This window comes from Eulemur rufifrons, chromosome 16, assembly GCF_041146395.1.
Source record: "Eulemur rufifrons isolate Redbay chromosome 16, OSU_ERuf_1, whole genome shotgun sequence".
NCBI classification, from domain to species: Eukaryota; Metazoa; Chordata; class Mammalia; order Primates; family Lemuridae; genus Eulemur; species Eulemur rufifrons.
In genome coordinates this window covers 45,379,235-45,399,897 of record NC_090998.1, presented here as the reverse complement: position 1 = coordinate 45,399,897, position 20,663 = coordinate 45,379,235, and the positions used below count along the sequence as shown (strand labels likewise).

At 42.9% G+C, this 20,663-nt stretch overlaps 1 protein-coding gene and 1 non-coding gene across 3 annotated transcripts; one reads left to right on the top strand and one right to left on the bottom strand.

The window, feature by feature from the left end:
* Positions 1-736: 736 nt before the first annotated feature.
* LOC138396532 (EEF1A lysine methyltransferase 3) lies at positions 737-20,618 on the bottom strand. Of its 2 annotated transcripts, XM_069489998.1 has the most exons (8): positions 20,372-20,618; positions 20,149-20,260; positions 11,739-11,848; positions 11,311-11,484; positions 8,933-9,061; positions 8,085-8,207; positions 3,134-3,221; positions 737-1,289 (listed from the first exon to the last, which is right to left on the bottom strand). In XM_069489998.1, exons 1-8 carry the CDS (start codon positions 20,546-20,548, stop codon positions 883-885), a joined length of 1,320 nt encoding a protein of 439 aa, XP_069346099.1. In that variant the 5' UTR covers positions 20,549-20,618; the 3' UTR covers positions 737-882. The 2 variants fall into 2 exon arrangements, with proteins under 2 accessions (XP_069346099.1, XP_069346100.1); XM_069489999.1 differs by lacking the exons at positions 737-1,289; positions 3,134-3,221; positions 8,085-8,207; ... (1 more) ...; positions 11,311-11,484; positions 11,739-11,848 and adding an exon at positions 13,301-14,015.
* LOC138397712 (U6 spliceosomal RNA) lies at positions 9,878-9,984 on the top strand. The gene has a single exon (XR_011235839.1). It is a non-coding gene; the product is annotated as a U6 spliceosomal RNA (small nuclear RNA).
* Positions 20,619-20,663: the final 45 nt, after the last annotated feature.

Here is a 20,663-nt window from a genome sequence, read left to right as displayed (position 1 = left end):
GCAATCCTCCTGTCTCAACCTCCCAAAGTGTTGGGATTACAGGCGTGAGCCACTGCACCCAGCCTGTTATGGTAATTTTATGTTATGTTGAGGAAATGTTTCAGTACTGGGGAAGTAAAGCAATGTTTAGTGAGCTCTCTGGATAACTGGTCCACTCTAATTCTAGTTTCTGATGCAAGAATGTCAAAACCTGCCTTACAGCTATCCAGGAAACCTCAGTACCCACCCACATTCCATTATCCACAAGAGAAACAGGGCCATGTGTCATTAATTTCTGTAAATGAGGCCAGAACCAGCATACCACTGCAGAAAGCCTTCAAAGCATGGTACAGACATGAACAAATGAACCCACAATTTCCAGACAACTCTAAGTGTGAATCAATAATTCTAAAGAAATCCATGTTGCAGAAGTAATATAACTGGGGAAGTTCCAGGGTAGAAGCACAGTTCAAAGTGTCACACAGTGAAAGCAGAACAAAAGAGTTCTATCTCACAGAAGGAGTAAGATAGAATGTGTGAGTTAGAAATTTCAGGGACACCATAATAAATCCATGTTGAAGGGAGTAGCAGCATAACTGTCGATGCCTGTTCTCCAAGACACCGTCAGTCACATCAATAAGGCCCACCTGTTGTTTTCTAAAACACATTACAAGAAAGGCACAAAAAAGCTAAACCCAGTATTACGCAAACATGAAAAAATTCTATTCTTTTTATTATGTAACTATTTTATTTAATACCTTTACCCATGAATTATGTAATTTCATTATAAATTCAAATGAAAAACAAATTCTGAGTTTGAAGAGGCTTAGGAAATAACTTCTTTTTGTAATGATGTCCAGAACTAAAAATAAACATTCCTTCTGGGCCAAAAGTCTCTGGAACCTATTCAGCCTCTGCTGCCTCTTCACCTTCTCCACATTCAAACCGCACGAAGTCTATCACAGACACCCCCTGGGGCTGTACATACTGTCCCAATGTAATGGAGGGATCCAGCAAGTATGGCTGGGACAGCATCTTGGTCTCTGCCTCTCCCCCAGGCTCATCGTCCAGGGAGCCAACGGAGAGAGGAGCCATGCCCACCACATGCTGCCCGAGGCGGCGGCCAAGGTCTTCAAGGTTTGCTTTCTGCTCAGACGTCTCACAGACAACCAGGGCCCCATACTTGCCCAGCACCAGGTTGTGAAGGGAGGGATTGTGCATTGCGCCATGGACATAAGAGCCAACGTAGAACCCAGATGGCACCTTCACCCATGCAGCTCGTTTAAGAGTCATGTTTTCTCCCAGTTTCCCTATAAAAAAGCAAAAACAAAAACGAACACACCACCAGAATATGATGTGTGTGGTGATACCAGAATATGCACAGAAGAGACCAAGTTGGAAGAAATCCCTCTCCATTTACGCTGGATATGCAATAAGATGGAGAGATACCATTTTCAGATTTTGTTAGAGGAAAAGCGATGTATGGGGAGAGAGTGAAAGAAGTGGAGAGTACCTTTATGGAGTACCAACTACATGCCAGGCACTCTTGATATTTAAAAACATAGGCTATGGTGTCACACAGACCCAGGTCTCAGTTCTGCCTCTTATGGCCATATGACCTTGGGCAAGTGACTTAATGACATAATCCCATTTACTAATTTATCAAGCCTTAGTCTCCTTATCTGTAAAATGGAGATGATACTGCCTACCTTTCTGGGTTATTGGGAGAAATAATAAATGTAAAATCATTTACTACAGTATCTGGCACATAGTGAGCACTCAAATGCTGGTTATTATTATTACATTACACTTAGGCTTAGAGTACTTAAGTAATCCACCCAATAATACATGGCAGAGCTGGAATTGAAACTCAGATCTGGCCCAAAACAGTCAGGGGCTTTTCCCTACCAATTTACCCACCCTCCTGACTACCACCATAACTGACACAACTTCTGATCATCCGCTGTATCAGGAAAAAGTCCACAACTAAAAGCCCCAGAAAATCCAAAACCCCATGTCATCTGATAGTTTCAACTTCCTCTCATCAAAAATAAAAAGATAACATTTTCAGAGTTGTTTATGAGATCCAAAAAACAGATATTCTCCTTTCTCTTAGGATGCTATTTCCTTCTAACAGAAGTCCAAATAAGCCAGAAGGTAGGAAAATGTAGGAGAATAAACAAAAGGGTCTGCACAAATATGCCTGAAATTAGCCATAGTTAAATTTAACACTCATAAAAAGGGAGAATTTGGAAACTAAAACATAGTTTAAAATAGGTCAAATCATCTGCCCAATAGTTAATTCCCAGAAACTGACAAGGCTGAAATATCCGATTCTTCCAGAATTTCTTAATAAGCCCCACACATAGCTGTCTGCCTGGTTTCTCAACCATGACTCACTGAAACATCACAGACACTGCAAGATGACCTGATAAAAACAGAATTGATGCCTTGACTGGAAATTTCAGATGAGGAATAAATTCCCAGCAAGCTCCAACCCCATCCCTCCCTTCCTTGCTCCATCAAGGACACTTAGGAAGAAAGGAAAATCCCTACTAGTCCAACCACAATGATCCAGATATGGTTCCCATAGTCAGTGGGTTATAAAAGAATGTATCTTCACAAACTCAGGACCAGATTTTTTGAAAAGAGAGACCAAATTCCTAAAAAGGGTGCCCCTAAATTTTCCTGGATCACTTTATAAGGAAGATGAAATAATCTTCAATGTACTATTTTTCCCATACTATATACACAGACAGTCAACAGGAAGTCAAAGGGCCATCTCTGCCTAAAGACATGCTTTGTTTTGTTGACACAGTGATGCAAATAACTTTAATTAGTTGCAAACAGCTAGAAACCATGAGATTTCTGCATATAAATCTAAATTCTTTTAAGGAATTCATAAATTCTAATGACACTGGAACTCTATTTCCCCCGATATAGCAACTGGCTACAGCTTGGTAATGGCACTTCCTTCAGCAGAGTACGAGCTCTTCAGGATGCCTACTGCTGCCTAATGTCTAACACACAAACCACTCCTCACATTCATATTATCTGACCCTCATATGTATATGAGCATACAAGGAGGAACACCAAAGATAATAAAAGATCCAGTTCTTAATTTCCAGTTTCCAGAATATTTATAAATACTCACCAATTGCTACGGCCAACTGATCCTTGAGAGACCCTTCTCTGTCAGGTCCAGCTGGAAGTCCAGAAAGCTCAGACGAATTCAAGAAGCCCTAAGTGTACAAAGAAAACAAACATGGATCAGTTCTACACTATCCAAATTATCAAGAGAATAGACAAAAATAGCCTAAGAAAATTATTTAAGACAACTGGGAGAAATAATATTTCCATTAAGCTAAGGATGTTAAAAATTCATAAGTTTCATTTTTATATTTTATTCCATCACTGCACCCCCATCCCAATTCTATTCCACTCCTAACCTTCGGCCTAACTTCTTAGAATGTAATTTCTAGAAATTAGGAACAATATATTTTTTTTTTTAAAGAGAAGGGGTCTTACTCTGTCGCCCAGACTGGCATGCAGCGGTGCAATTGTAGCTCACTGTAGCCTTAAACTTCTGAGCTCAAAGGATCATCCTGCATCAGCCTCCCAAGCTGGGACTATAGGTGTGAGCCACCATGCCTGACCAGGAACAATATTTTCATACAATCATAAAGCTAGGAGACTTGCAGATTGTCGGTGGGAATGCAAAATGGTGCAAATCCAATAGAGAGGAACAATGTCTAACAAAACTACGCATACATTTATCCTTTGACCCTGCAATCCTATTTCTAGGAATTTATCTTGATGATACACTTTCAACAATACAAAAGCACATATGCATGAGATTATCCATTGAACAATTACTGCTAATCATAAAATTTTGGAAACAGCCTAAATGCCCAAACATAGAAGATTGGTTGAATAAACCATGGCACATGCACACAATAGATTATGCAGCTGGAAAAAAGAAAAAGGAAGATCTCCATGAACTTCTATGGAGTATTTCCAGGATATATTATTAAATGAAAAAAGCAAATTAAAGCATATATGGGGGCAAGGCACAGTGGATAACACCTATAATCTCAATACTTTGGGAGGCCGAGGTGGGAGGATTGCTTGAGCCCAGGAGTTTGAGGTTACAGTGAGCTATGATCGCACCACTGCACTCCAACCTAGGCATCAGAGAGGGACCCTGTCTCTAAAAAAAAGAAAAAGAGGCCGGGCGTGGTAGCTCACGCCTGTAATCCTAGCACTCTGGGAGACCGAGGCGGGTGGATCGCTAGAGGTCAGGAGTTTGAGACCAGCCTGAGCAAGAGAGAGACCCCGTCTCTACCAAAAATAGAAAGAAATTAGCTGGACAACTAAAAATATATATAGAAAAAATTAGCCAGGCATGGTGGCGCATGCCTGTAGTCCCAGCTACTCGGGAGGCTGAGCCAGAAGGATCGCTTGAGCCCAGGAGTTTGAGGTTGCTGTGAGCTAGGCTGACGCCACCACACTCTAGCCCGGGCAACAGAGTGAGACTCTGTCTTAAAAAAAAAAAAGAAGTGTATATGCAGGAAAAAAGTGTATATGCATATAATACCACCATTTGTGTAAGAAAGATTTATATAAATACACTTATTTTTGCAAAAAGAAATACCAAAAGGATAAACACAATCCAATGACATTGGTTATTTACAGGAGTGGCTAGGAATGGTGTAGAAGAGAGTTGAAGAGGGAGTAAGACTTCTCTGAGTATACCTCTTTATTTTTTTTTTAATAGTTTTAACTTTGGGACTTTGATAATGTTTCACATACTCAAAAATAAAATTAAATCAACAAGAATTTGGGGTGAAAATAAAAATTGACAGAAATATAAGACTCTAACTGTATGTCAAACGAATAACATAACCTCACAAAAGGAAAAAAAACTAATCCATATAATTTTCAATACAGTCATTTGGCCACATAACTTCAAAGTAAAGACAAAAAGAACTACAAAGAAATCTTGAACTCTTTAGTAGTTTTTTTATTTGCGGTGGTCAGATGAAGCAACTCTGAAACAATTTTTATATATATATTGTAACACTGAGTAAAATAAGTAAATATAAGTAAACATATTGAAGTTGCTAGTAGCCAGTGTTCTCACTGAGAGAAGGAAGATACAAACATAGAATGGGGGAAGGAAAGGAAGAATCCTATGGCCCTAAATTAGAACTGAAACACACACACACACACACACACACACACACACACAGTCTACTGAAAGAACAGAAAAACAATGACATCTCAGTGAAAATAAGCATATCTAGGCCAGACGTGGTGGCTCCCGCCTGTAATCCTAGCACTCTGGGAGGCTGAGGTGGGTGGATCGTTTGAGCTTAGGAGTTTGAGACCAGCCTGAGCAAGAGACTCCATCTCTACTAAAAATAGAAAGAAATTAGCTGGACAACTAAAAATATATATAGAAAAACGTAGCCAGGCATGGTGGCGCATGCCTGTAGTCCCAGATACTCGGGAGGCTGAGGCAGAAGGATCACTTGAGCTCAGGAGTTTGAGGTTGCTGTGAGCTTGGCTGATGCCACAGCACTCTAACCTGGGCAACAGAGTGATATTTTGTCTCAAAAAAAAAAAAAAAACCCTAATGCCCAGATCTTGGTGTCTAAAAACCATTTCCCCACTAAAAAGGACCACGACTCCTTGAAGAAGTGGACAATTCCATGGTTGAGGCAAGGAAAGTAATACTAATATAAATAATATAAACTGAAAATATCTTGCTACAACAAAGAGAAAATACTCAGAAAATGATAAGAACATATCAAAAAGACACTAGCATCAGCTTGCACAAAATCAGCTTGCCCTGGTCAAATCCGCCAATAATTTGAATATCAAAATGAATAATGAATTATATAATGAATTATAATCTACTGTATAAAATAAAAGTCCATGAGTCAATGTTAGTACTAAATAAGTCACTAAACAAAGGGGGTAAAAGGTAAATTTCTTCCTAACAGTATAATGCCAACTATTTTTTTTTTTTTTTTTTTGAGACAGTCTCACTCTGTTGCCTAGGCTAGAGTGCCGTGGCATCAGCCTAGCTCACAGCAACCTCAAACTCCTGGGCTCAAGGGATCCTCCTGCCTCAGCCTCCCAAGTAGCTGGGATTACAAGCATGTGCCACCATGCCTGGCTAATTTTTTCTATTTTTAGTTGTCTGGCTAATTTCTCTCTATTTTTAGTAGAGACGGGTCTCACTCTTGCTGAGGCTGGTCTTCAAGTCCTGACCTCAAGCGATCCTCCTACCTTGGCCTGCCAAAGTGCTAGGATTACAGGCGTGAGCCACCACGCCTGGCCCACAATGCCAACTAATATTAATAAAACTAATACATGTAAACAAAATAATAAGAGAAAAACCATTATGCTAACTATCATAGTAATAACTGATCCTGACAAGAATCATCAATGGATGCTACAACTAGCGTTAGGCAAAAGCTTTTCAGGAACTGGATGTTTACACAGTTTCAAAGAATCTCCCACACAGATTACTTGTAAATTACAAAGAAGAACCTGGCAACTTTACAGTGGAGAAATCTGACAAATACTACCTTAACATCAAAGTTAACAACATCAATAACAGGACTAACAGTCACTATGTGCCTCCTCATGTGATGTTCTGAGAAAAATTCTGCTTAATATTCTAACAAAAATCCATATTCTAAGTCTAATTATGAAGAAATATCAGCTATATCCAAATTGAAGGACATTCTACAAAAGTGTCCTGTAATCTTCCAAAATGTCAATGTAGTAAAACAGAAAGAAAGGCTGAGGGACAAAGAAAAGAGATTAAGTAGACAGGACAACTAAATATAACATATGATACCAGGCTGGATCCCAGATCAGAAGAAAAATTGCTTATAGCAAAACATGAATACACATTATATATTATATAAATAAAAATATTGTATCAATGTCAAAATTCCTAAATGTGATCACTGTGCTATGGTTATATAAGAGAATGTCTTTATTTTAGGAGACACATGCCAAAGGAATAAAGGGTTCTGATATCTGCAGCATACTCATAAAAGGGTAAAAAAAAAGTGATGCTAATATGTATATAAAAAGCGATAGAGCAAATGCAGCAAAATGTTAAAAAATGGTGACTCTAGATAAAGGGTACACTGGAGTTTATTTCAGAATATTGGCAACTTTTTGGTAAGTTTGAATTTTTTTCAAAATAAAAGTTTAAAAAAATTAAACTAAAAGCCAAAAGGAAAAAAAAAAAAAATAAAGCTAAAAGGGACCAAAGGTACAAATAATGAAACAGAGGCCCAGGAAAATAAGTGAATGGTTCAGGGTTATGAATAGAGTTACGGGCAAAATCAAAGCTAGACTTTCTAGTTCAAGTGACTCATCTACTCAATACAATTCTAAAAAATAATCTTAACACTGTTTTCCATATGACTATTCAATGCCAGTAATAATTAACATTTACCAAGAGATCTCAGGAGGATAAGTAAGAGAAAAAAGGTGGCGACAAACTCGAAAAAAATTGCTGAGTGGTTAATTTTTCCCTTGAAAATAAGGCTGAATCAAAGGCAGAGAGACATAATTCCTTCCTTGATCTTTCTTTGGCAAGAATATGTTTATTCTCCTAAATTGTACCTTCTCCAATCTCTTTATTTAGAAAACTTTTCTTCTGGCCACTCCAGATTTCTGAACTCAAAGCCTCAGATAGCTTCACTGATTTGGCTGACTCCACCCCACTCATTCATTAACTCAGTAGACAAAGATTTACTGAGCTCCAGCTAAGTGTTGAGCCCAATTCTGTTTCACCAGAGATACAGTAGTGAAAAGACAAATTCCCTGCCTCAAGCAGCTTACATTCTATTAGGGAAGATGGACACCATACAAATAAAAACGTAATACATAAGCACTATAATAAAAAATTTTAAATGAGGCAGAATAAAAGGATAGAGCAACAGGAGGAAGGGTACCCCTGTCCAGAGAGATGTGAAGGAAGGAAATGAGACATGACAATGTCTTAAAATGATACAGCAAAGACCCTAAGAGGTGAACAAATTCAGCATGCTGGAGACAACCCCCAAACTCACTTTACTGTATGTGGAGACTTGATCCTTCAGGCTGTGACAATGCAGCATGGTTCCAAGGGCTACTTGCTGGACCAGCTGTTGAAATTTTAAGTTCTTGGAAACAAAATCTGTCTCACAGTTTACCTGTGGGAACAAATTGATGTTGCTATATAAGCTATTTACTGATCGTTTCCAAAAGTACCTTTAGGTTGGAGAGTAAACCAAGCTTTGATAGAACAAGCTACAGATTCAACAGAAATAAATGACCCTAGAATTTTAAAGCTGCAGTTTCTCTCTTAGTTTGGGGCCAAACTGAATGAAGTGATTCCTGTCGGGCCAGTGAGTTAGCCGTAGCCCACGCATTCAGAAGACGGTTTGATGATGTCCTGAAGGGCTCCCTGCAAGTTCACCACTTGCCTGTGGCTGCGTCATCACTGCATTCTCCAGCCTCCTCCGACTCCAAACTGCTTTTGCTATCACCTTGTTTATTCCCCTTTCTCACTCTGATCCACATCTGATTCTTCACCAGTTATGGCCCTCAAACCTCCTCTAAAATAGCTATTCTCTCTCCATCAACTAATTAATTACTAGCTTTAAAATCTAACTGTTCCAGGGAACAATCAGTGACTAGGTGTAAGGCAGCACTAAATTCACACTTAGGAGTAATATTCTAGACTGCTAGGCCATTTCTCATCAACACACCTGTGCGTTTCTATACTTCAATGAATCAGTAGCTAATAACTCAGGTCTTATGAGTTTAACTTCAACTCCCATTTATGCTCAAACAGACCTCTTCTTTAAAGGGTCTACCACAAGCCTTATACCCCAAGCACAGCTGTTCTTGCTATGTGGAATTTCCAGCAACTCACCTCTACTAATACAGTCGTGTTTCCTTCCTGCAACAGCCCAATCAGGCCTTCTTTAGTCTTCCTCCCATGGAGCTTGGCAGCTTTGCTCCAGCCCTCCTTCTGGGCCTGCTTGTGGAGCCAGACCTCAGCCTATAAATTGAAAAGAAAAAGAGTAGATGACAAAGTCACAGAATTTAGGACTGAAAAGAGCTCTAAAATGTTTCAGGTTCCCTGATTCTTTCTGCTTCCCCTAAATTCTCTAATAGAAACTAATCTATCATTTTCTGACAGTCTATCACTAAATGCCAAATACCAGGCATTTTTGTAACTAGTGTTTTGGATAAGTTTAATCTTCACAACAATGCTATGGGGCAAAGAGTAGTATTTTCATTATACACTCATGCACGTGATGACATTTTGGTCAACAATGGATTGCTTATACGATGGTGGTCTCATGATTATAATGGAGCTGAAAAATTGCCTAGTGACACAGTAGCCCTCCTAATGAAGGACAATGCATTGGTCAAGGTTGTGGTGATGCTGGTGTAAACAAACCTACTGCACTGCTAGTCATATAAAAGTATAGCACATGCAATTACATACAGTACATAATATTTGATAATAACAAATGACTGTTATTAGTTTATGTATTTACTATACTATTATTCTTCTTATCGTTATTTTAGAGTATACTCATTTTTTTTTTTAAAGTTAACTGGTAAAAAAAAAAAAAAGTCTCAGGAAGGTCCTTCAGGAGGTATCCCAGAAGAAGGCGTTGTTATCATAGGAGTTGACAGCTCCATGCATCTTACTGCTCCTGAACACCTTCCAGTGGGGCAAGACGTGGGGGAGGAAGACAGTGAATTGATGATCCTGACCCTGTGTAGACCAGGCTAATGTGTGTATTTGTGTCTTAGTTTTTAAAAGAAAAGTTTAAAAAGTAAAAAAATAATAATTAAAACTTGAGTGCTCGCTTCGACAGCACACATACTAAAATTGGAACGATACAGAGGGGATTAATATGGCCCCTGTATAAGGATGACATGCAAATTCGTGAAGCGTTCCATATAAAGAAATAAATTTAAAAAATAAACAAAAAAACTTGAAAAAGGTTTATAGAATAAGGATATAAACAAAGACCTGTACAATGTATTTGTGGTTTGAGGTTTTTTTTTGTTTTTGAGACAGGGTCTTGCTCTGTTGCCCTGGCCAGCAGAGTACAGTGGTGTGATCATAGCTCACTGCAACTTCAAACTCCTGGGTTCGAGGGATCCTCCTGGCTCAGCCTCCCGAGTAGTTAGGTCTACAGGTGTGTGCCACCACGCTCAACTAATTTTTTAAAAATTTTTTGTAGGGAGGGGGGTCTCGCTACGTTGCCCAGGCTGGTCTTGAACTCCCAGCTTCAAGTGATCATCCTGCCTCGGCCTCCCAAAGTGCCAGGGTTATAGACATGAGCCACTGCACCTGGCCTATTTGTGTTTTAAGCTAAGAGTTATCCCAAAAGAGTCCAAAAAAAAAAAAAAAAATCAAAAGATTTAAAAAGTTTATAAAATAAAAAAGTTACAGTAAGCTAAATTTATCATTGAAGAAAAATTTTTACATAAATTTAGTGTAGCCTAAGTGTACAGTATTTATAAAGCCTACAAAAATGTACAATAATGTCTTCACACTCACTACTCACTGACTTATCCAGAGCAGCTTCCAGTCCTGTAGGCTCCATTCATGGTAAATGCCCTATCCAGGTGTACCATTTATCTTTTATGCTGTATTTTTACTGTACCTTTTCTATGTTTAGATACACAAAGACTTACCATTGTGTTATAATTGCCTACAGTATTCAGTATAGTAACATGTTACACAGATGTGTAGTCTAGGAGCAATACACTATACTGTGCAGCCTAGGTGTGTAGTAGGCTATACCATCTAGGTTTGTGTGCGTGCGCTCTATGAGGTTCACAGAACGAAATTGCCTAACGACCCATTTCTCAGAACACACCCTATGGTTAAAGACGCATGGCTATAAAGACAAGGACAAAACAACTCTAAAAGATTAATTAAGATGTCCGAGGTCACAGGGTTAGTGTGAGAGCACCACCATTTGAGTTCTGGTTGGTCTTACTCCAAAACTCACACAAACCCTTTCAGCTCCAGGCAGCAAGAAACACCATAGCAGTCTTGCACGGGATAATGTTTGTTAACCTTGGGATCCTGACTTAATTGCTTCCAAATAAAACAAAGGCTGAGGCTGTCATTTAAGCCAGAATTCCATGTAGGGATCTGCCATTATGGGTCACTGGCAGCAGGTCTGACTTCTATGCTCCTCAGCAGACTGCCCTAAAAGTCTGAGGTCGAGCCCGAGCATCCCGCCCTGCACTCCCCAACCCCCACCGTGCACGCACCTGTTTGAGATCCCCGCCACAAGTCTCTAGAGCTTTCTTGCAATTTACAAAGGAGTAGCCTGTTTTCCGCCGCAACTTCATGAGAAGTTCCTTGCTGGAGGCCGAGGAAGACAGCCAGGAACCAGTGTGAAATGTGTGCCATAGCTGAGGCGACTGAAGCAGAAGGGACCCCGCCTGGACGAGTTAAGAAACAAGGGATGAGAAGTAGGAAGCAGTGAACTCCGGGGCGCGGTGGGCACATCTGCAGGGAGGATACCTTAGGGCTCGAGAAATACGGAAAAGGAAGCTCAGGGGGGCTGGACTGCGAAGAGACAAAGCCGTCGGGGGCAGGGTGGGATGGGGTCGCACGGGGGAAGGGAAGGGTACGCTCCAGGCACACGGGAGAGCTGCAAGAAAGGCAGGTCGATAACGGGGACAGGACACCTCACCGGGCAACTCCTGGTCCGCGAGACCAGGCAGAGGCTCAATGACCGCAGCAGCGACATCTTTCTGGTCGCAGTACACTTCCACCACCTGGCGCACCAGTGAGGCGACAGACCTACGGCGGGGCGGAAGGGCCAGAACTCTCCACCTGAGCACGCCAAACGAGGATAGCGCCACCTGCTGGTCGGAGGGGCACAGTCGCTTCCTCTACTTGGTTTACTGAGACTGTATTTCACACGCGAATTACCCCTCAGGTAAAATAACGGAATGCAAGAAATAAAGTTGGCAAAAAACAATACAAGACATGTAGGTAACACTTTGTTTCTTTATTTTCAATGCGCTTTTATATTCATTATCCATTTATGACTCATCACAAACTTGTGAAGTAGGTGGGTGGGTTCAGAAATTTGCTCAATATCAAATCGGACAGGAAAGTTGGGGTGGAGTCCTTTCAACAAACCGAATAAATACTTTTTGAGTGAGCAAAATATTTGTTGAACACCTATTGTGTGCCAGGAACTATGGGGATTAGAGATGAGTAAACCACAGCCCTACTCTCCAAAGTAATCTAATGGTGAGAAACTGAGGGTTATGTCCATGCAAGACAAAGTAAGGTCCCCTAAGATGAAAAAATAGTGAAAAAGTCTCAGGGAGAAAGAAATCACATACAAGCAAGAGGCTCAGGAAAATCTTTTTTCAGGAAAGAGGCAAAGAATAATGAAGATTTTGACAGGTAGCAGTAGCCCTTCCGAGCAGGGAATCATCATAAAGAATGGAGGAAGAAGTCAGGAAATTTTAGTGTGGGTTTAGAGAACAGAGAATAGACTTTTTATAATTTGGCCAAGGTCCAATTCTTGTAGGAAAGGAGTAGGAAATGAAGTAGAAAGACAATTTGGGAATCACATGGAATAATAGACTAAGTACCAATCAGAGACGCTTGTTTTCCTTCCATAGGTGGTAAAAGCTATTCAGAGCTGATTTCAGAAGCTCACAAGAATTTGCAGAATAGCTTGAAAGAGAGAGAATGGCCACAGAGTGTCCAAAGGAAGTGACTATGTAGCTATGCAGTGAGCAAAGAGAGCCCCAACCAGAGGTGCCACATTAGGAAGAGAAAAGAGGTGAGGGCAAAACACATTAGGATGGAAGGACTGACAAAGCTTGGAAGTCTAAGGAAAAATCAAAGGTGAAAAGAACCTAGTACTCAGGCCAATGTTCTTCTGCACAAAATGATGTTCTGTAATCAGGGCTCCAGCTCCAAGAAGGATGAAGAAGCTACAGTCCAAAGGACAGATCTGCTGCTTATCCCCAGTTGCAGGGGTGGGAGGACTTCACCCAGTTAGAACCATGGTCCCTGCAGACCAGACTGTAGCTCTGAAAGCAAGAAACAGGTGGTCTGAAGCTTCTTCCTTCTCAGCCCCTGGCAAAAACTGAGTTCTTTGGATGCAGAAGAGATTTTTAATGCTTATTTGTTGCCCTTTAGAAAAATTCCACAGAATTTGGTTTTTTAGAAAGTCCATTCTGTATAAACAGACAGCACCAGGACTACAAGTGATCAGTGACATCTCTCTGCAGCCACTGCTCTCACAACCCACTTACTTCCCTTACCCCTAAAAATCCTGTATATTCTCCCATCCTCCTGTGAGAACAGGAGCTGGGAACCTCCTTGGTGCTTTAACGCCAGTGCTGCCAGGGCTCTAGGATTCCTAATAAGCAGGCATCTCCCTGCACCAGCCCAAGAGTATCTGGGGGAACAAAGAGGGAAGGAGGAAAAAGAGAAGCCAGGGAAATCCATCCTTTCTGGTCTTTGTGTTTATGGCTCTGTGGAATGGCTTTGGAGACAGGCACTTCCTTCATGAGGGCAAAAGGTTGAGAAGAACAGAAGGGGTGATGTCAAGCAGGTCTTGGTTCCCTGTGCCTGGCCCTATAAATGTTGACATTCTCATCCTCACATCGCTGGACCAGCTCCAGCTGGAAATGCTGGGGCAGGAAATGCTGAAAGAAGCTCTCTGTCCCATGTTCCTCTCTCATCGTGGAGGCCAGATAGATGGTGCCATGGGGCCCGCACAGATGTTGGAGGGTCCCCAGCAGCAGTGGAAAGGTGGGTTCCAGGTACACGATATCAGCCCCCAGCACCAGGTCATAGTCTCCAGGGAAGACATGCTGGTCAATCCCCCAGGACAAGGCCCGGACCTGGGCCTGGCCTCCAGCTGGCACATTGGCCTGGACGTTGCCCTGGATCTGTTCTAGGGCCAGAGGCAGGTCAGTGATGGTAACATCCCCCCCTGAGAGAGAGGAAGGAGGAGAAATGCAAGTCAGAGGGACCTTCTGTGCCTGGAAGGTCCAGGGACCTCAGGGCATAAAGGACAATGTCTTGACAGCCCGAAGCCCATACTGGTTTTTCGTTGTCCTAATTACCCTTTCACTCACTGCCATTCTCATTACTCTACATTCTACAACATCAACATTCTCTCTGAGCTAATCTTCAATCTCTGCCCAACACACCACAATCAGATGTCAGCAGAAGCCTTGGCAGGCCTCAGCTGGAGATGGGCTATGCACCCCACCCCCACTGACACGAGCCCTCCGTAGGGGTCTGGAAAGCTTCCCAGAAGGCGTGACCTCAGCTGAGCTCTAAAGGACAAGTAGGAGTTAGTCAGGTGGAGCTTTCCAAGAAAAGAACAGTGAGTACAAAGGCCTGGTAGTGAGAAAGCATGGCATATTCAAAGAAGGCTGGATCATACAGGTTCTGGAGTGGGGAGAAAAGTGTCAAGATGTGAGACAAGAGGAAAGTGATTATGACATGCTAAGGAGACTCAGGTTTAATCCTGAGGGCAGTAAGTTTTAAGGGCAGAAGTAGGAGTGAAGATGATCAGATTAGCAACTCAGAAAGCTTCAGTCATGCAATAAATATATATACTGAACACCTACTAAGTGCTGGGTATATAGTAGTGAGCAAGACAAAACTTCAGCCTTCCTTGCATTTCATTCTAGAGGCAGAGGCACATTAGGTACTGCAAAAGTAACCATTTAATAACCATCGTGATAACTATTATAGAAAGAGAAGCAGGAAGTACTAAGAATTCCTTCATTCATTAATATTTATTATGTGCCTATATGCCAGGTACTGAGAACACAGCAGTGAACCAAGCAGACAAGATTCCCCCTGACATGGAGCTTACAGTCCAGTGGTAAGAAACACAACAAATAGGCCAGGCATGGTGGCTCACCCCTGTAATCCTAGCACTCTTGGGAGGCCGAGGCAGGAGGATCGTTTGAGCTCAGGAGTGCGAGACCAACCTGAGCAAGAGCGAGACCCCGTCTCTACTAAAAATAGAAAGGAATTATATGGACAACTAAAAATATATATAGAAAAATGAGCTGGGCATGGTGGTGCATGCCTGTAGTCCCACGTACTGGGGAGGCTGAGGCAGGAGAATCGCTTGAGCCCAGGAGTTTGAGGTTGCTATGAGCTAGGCTGACGCCACGCCACGGCACTCTAGCCTGGGCAACAGAGTGAGACTCTGTCTCAAAAAAAAAAAAGAAAAAAGAAAGAAAGAAACACAACAAACTAAATAAAATAAAACAAAATACATTGTATATGAGACAGTAATAACTGCTACACTGAAGTACCAAGCCAGGAAGGAGGATAAGAATTGCTTGAAGGATGGGGCAGGGAATGTAATTTTAAATTGGATGGTTCAGAAAAGCTTCCCTGAGCTGATTGCATCTAGGCAAAGACCTGGAGAAAGCAATAGAGCAAATCACAGGGATCTCTCAGGCTAAAGTCTACCACACAACAGACCAGCAAGTGCAAAGACTCTGAGGGAGGAGTGTGCTTGGCAGGTCTGAAGAACAGCAGGAGGGCCAGTGGCTGGAGCAGAGTGAGTGAAGAGGATAACAGTAGGGATCAGAGCATAATCAGGGCCTTGTAAGAAGACTGTGAGAAATCTGGCTTTTAGTCTGAGTGATGTGGGAAGCTGCAGGAGAATTTTAAAGGGAAGAATGGCATACACTGACTTATGCTTTAAGAGGAGCACTTGGGCTGCTGTGGGAAAGACTGCAGAAGGGCAAGGTCAGATCCAAGGAGACCAGTTAGGAGGTGGCTGCAAGGACCCAGGTGAGAGATGAGGTTTGAACCAGGGAAGTAGCAATGGCTAAGAAGTAGTCAGATCCTGAATATATTTTTGAGACAGAGTCCACAGTATTTGCCAACAGATTGGATATGAAATATTGGAAAGAGAGAGCAGCTCAGGATGGTTCCCAGCTAGAAGACCAAATTACCATTCACTTAGATAAGGAAGGCTGCAGAAGGGGCAGATTTGGGCAGGAAGATCACGCATCCATTTCTGGACACATTAAGTTTGAGATGTCCATCAGACAACCACATGAAGATACTGAGTAGGCAGTAGGTTATGCAAACAAGTCTGGAGATAGAAATGGGACAGTCATAGAATTATGATTATAAAAACAACATTTAAAGCTTTGAGGTGATAGGATTGCTTAGGAGTGTGTGTACACAGAGAAAGGAGGGGGTCAAAAGACTGCCCTTGAGCCTGGAGGCACTCAAATTTTCAGTTGTGAAAATGAGAAGGAACCAACAAAAGAGAATGGAAAGGAGTGCCAGTGAGGTAAGCAGAAACCAGAAGTGTGGTGCCCTGGAAACCAAAGGAAGTATTCTAAGGAGGAGGTAGTATCAGTGTCAAATGCAAAGTCAGCAAAGGTGGTCTGAGAACTGGCTCTTGGGTTTAACAAGATGGAGTCAAAACTGAAGCTCACAACCCGAACTAGAGAAACTGGAGTGAATGGGGCATGCTGGACTGAAAATCTGATTGGCACAGATTGAGCAAAAATAAAAAGAGAAGAACTAGAGACAGTCAGTATTAACTCTTGAGTTTTGTTTTAAAGTGAAGCAGAGAAATGGGGTGGTAGCTAGAAGGAGATGTAGGATCAAGGTTTTTTTCTGAGAAAGGATAGTACATTTATATGCATATTTATATTCCATATATATATGGAATGATCCAGAGAGAAGGAAAAACTGATAATGCAGGAGAGATGGGCGTGGGGGTAGGGATTGCTGGAAAATGTCTTTGAATAGGTGGGAAGGCTTGGGGTCTTGCGACAAGTGGAGGGCTTGACCTTACCTAGCAGTGCTTTCAGCCACGGTAACAGGCGAGAAGGTGGTGCACACAGAGACAGACATGGTTAGGTGAGCAGATGTTGTGATAAGAACACAACACTGTGGACGTTTTATGAGAAAACAGAAGCAATCAGAAGAGATAAGAAACACAGTCATCAGCTGAGGGTGAGATAGCACTTGGAAGTTTAAAGAACGAGAAGGTAAGAAACAGATGTTCAGGAGAGTGGAAGAATAAGTGGACAAGAGAAGTGTAATAGGCTAGCTGGGTAACACTTAAGACCTACTTGAGGTCAGTGATAACAAATTTAAGATGACACCAGTTAGCACAGTTATGTATCCACTAGGAGGGGCAGAGGGCCTAAGCTAGCCTGGGGGTGGGACTGTCAAAGAGGCCTTCCCTTCAAAGTGATGTTTCAGCTGAGCAATGAAGGATGCATACGGTAAAAGGGTTTGAGGTAGAAAGCACAGCCTGTGTGAAGACTTCAAGGAAGGGAACATCAAAGTAGGTTTGAGGGCTGGGCACGGTGGCTCACACCTGTAATACCAGCATTGTGGGAAGCCGAAGCGGGAAGATCACTTGAGCCCAGAAGTTCAAGGCTGCAATGAGCTATGATCACATCATTGCACACCAGCCTGGGCCACAAAGCCAGTCCCTATCTCTCTTAAAAAAAAAAAAAAAAAAAAAAAAAAGTAGGTTTGAGGAACTGACTGAAGGGCAATAGGCAGCCCAAGGAAGAGAGGAGAGGAGGAGGCACAGAAAGGCCGGAGAGGGGAGCTGGACCTTGGAGGCCATGCCAAGGGTATTGGTTCTATCCTGAAAGCAATGAGAAGCCATGAGAAAGATTTGGGATGGGGGTGCATGAGTACAGTTGCATTTTGAAAAGATCACTCTGACTGCTGGGTAGAGAGGACAGAGGTCTAGGCATGGACAAGGAGTCAAAGCAACAAGACTATTTTGACTAAGTAGCAGTCCAGGCAAGCAGTGGTGGTGGCTTGGACTGGTGAGCTGTCAATGGAAAGGGAAAAATGTTAGAAGATTCAAGAGATTTTTAGGAGGTAAAATCAATAGGATTTGGGGATGAGAAACAAGGACATGTCAAAGGTGGTGTCTAGGTTTCTCACTCGGTGGATGGTAGTTTGATTCACTGCAAAAGAGAAGCCTTGGGGAGAAATGGGTTTGGGGTCGGGGGAGATCACAAGATCTAGTTTGGGCATGCCAAACATCCCTATGAAGAAGCTTGAAGGCTCTGGAGAAAATCCAGGCAAGAGATGGCAGTGGCCTGAACTAGAGATGTTGGCAAGAGAGAAGACAATTGGGGAAGTATTAAGAACTTATAACCCCTGAGACAGCTGATTGCTGGGATATGAGGGGAGAAAGCAAGGGACAAGATGACACCCAGATTTCTGACCTGGCAGCCGAATAGGGGGTAAAGGAAGAGAAGCCAGTCTAAGAGCAAGTGAAGGTAGGTGTTTCCATCCATATTATATGCCTTTTCTCCCCTTTTTAACATAACTGCCTTTCTCTCATCTGCCCATCCTTCATGCAAAAACTGCTGTTGACACTCCTTTCATTGTTTCTGAGCCTGCTTGAGTTCACACTGTTCACCTCCTTCTCACCTGACAGAGCTTCCCCTTGAGGGATTGCAGGGAGTCCATGTGGACATGGACAGAGCATGCCCAAAGGCCCTACGCATGCCTCATCATAGTTCTTGTACTATAACATCTTCCCCTATCTCGTCCACTTGACCATAAGCTCCCTGGGCAGAGGAAATCTGTCTTATTCGTTGTTGAATCCAAATGATTCTTGGCACATAGGGGACCTGGAATACATATTGGCTGAATGAATAGAATAATGAATGCCTGCCTCTGGGAAGACTTCCCTTAATGTGACCTAATTCTGTGCCTATGAACAGGACATGTTAATTTGCATTCCTAGGGAGACGACTTCATAAGAGTTTTTAAATGAGTGCTTTCCATGTGGAGTATTATCTTCCCATTAGATTATAAGGTAAGGAACTGTTTCCTTTGTAGTTTTTGGTTCTTGACAAAACTGAAGCAAAATTTTCCTTACCTTTTCCTTTCCCAAGTCTGCAGTGTCTAATTCTTACTTCCACTTCCCACGAAACACAGCCTAACCCTCAGAAACTCATAAGCTTGTTTCTACTAGCAATAAAAACCTAAATGATCTAAAATATATTCATAATAAGGTCATAAAGGTTTATTTATTTTTTCATTCATTACTTTTAGAGAAAAGGTCTCACTCTGTCCCCCAGGCTGGAGTACAGTGGTATGATTATAGCTCACTGAAACCTCCAACTCCCAAGCTCAATTGATCCTCCTGCCTCAGCCTCCAGAGTAGCCAAGAATACGGGCACATGCCACCATGCCTGGCTAAATTTTTTATTTTTTGTAGGCATGGAGTCTGTCTATGTTGCTCAGGCTGGTCTCAAACTCCTAGCCTCAAGTGATCCTCCCACCTTGGCCTCCCAGAGTGCTGGGATTACAGGCATGAGCCACCGCACCTGACCACTCATAAGGTTTAATATTCGAAGGTTGGCCAGGCGCGGTGGCTCATGCCTGTAATCCTAGCACTGTGGGAGGCCAAGGTGGGAAGATTGCTTGAAGCTCAGGAGTTCAAGACCAGCCTGAGCAAGAGCGAGACACTGTCTCTACTAAAAATAGAAAAAAAAAAAAAAAATTAGCTGGGCAACTAAAAACAGAAAAAATTAGCCAGGCGTGGTGGTGCGTGCCTGTAGTCCCACCTACTGGGGAGGCTGAGGCAGGAGAATCACTTGAGCCCAGGAGTTTGAGGTTGCTGTGAGCTAGGCTGATGCCATGGTACTTTAGCTCAGGCAACGGAGGGAGACTGTCTCAAAAAAAAAAAAAAAAAAAATACTAGCTGGTCTCTCTCCCTGCAGGGTATCCCCATATATGCATTTTGACAGAAGACCATGTCCAAAAGCAAAGGAGATTATACGTAATAGCATTCTCCATGCAATCACGAAAAAGCAAAAAGGTAGAAACAACTTCTACAAGGCCTGCCTAATTTTATTTCCTACCCTCAAATCAACCACCCTGGGTGCTCTGACAGCCAATCAGCGCTGTCGGGCACGAAGAAGCGGGCGTCGGGGGGGTGAGGAGGGGAATTTGTTAAAAGGAAGGGACTGTACTGGGCCTAAAGCACTCCCCTCTCCCAAGAATTCACGAAGTGACAGTTTCTCCTCCTCCCTCCCCCCGCACCCCCCCACTCTCTCCCGCGGCAAAGCCAGCTCACGCACCCTGCAGCGCTGCCAAGATCCCCACGATGCCCGTCCCCGCGCCCAGTTCGATCACCTTCTTGCCTCGGAAATCCATATTTTGACTCTCGAAATAACTGCACAGGCTCAGAGCCTATGGGAGAAAAGAGAGAGAAAGACCGTCGCGGTGAGGACTCCATCTGGAAGAGGCGGAGTCGGGGGCTGGACCTCCCAGGGACCCTCACCCGGGCTGCCCACTCCTCACCGCATCCCACACGCCCGCCGCCACCCCGAGGCGAGACCCAAAGTTCTGCGTGATGCTCAGCACATGCCCACAGAAGGAGAACTGGCTCTTTTCGGAGTAAGAGTCCGCGAAGAGCCCGACCTCCCGTGGAAACACCGATTCGGGCTCTGATTCAGGATCTGGGTCGGGGTCAGCCATCCGGCAGAGAGAGCGCCCGAGCACCGCGGCCGGCTCTGGAATCGCTGGTTTGTAGCGGGGTAGAGGCTGGGGCCGCGGACCGTCTCGGCTTCCCAGTGGCACGAGCCCCGCCTCC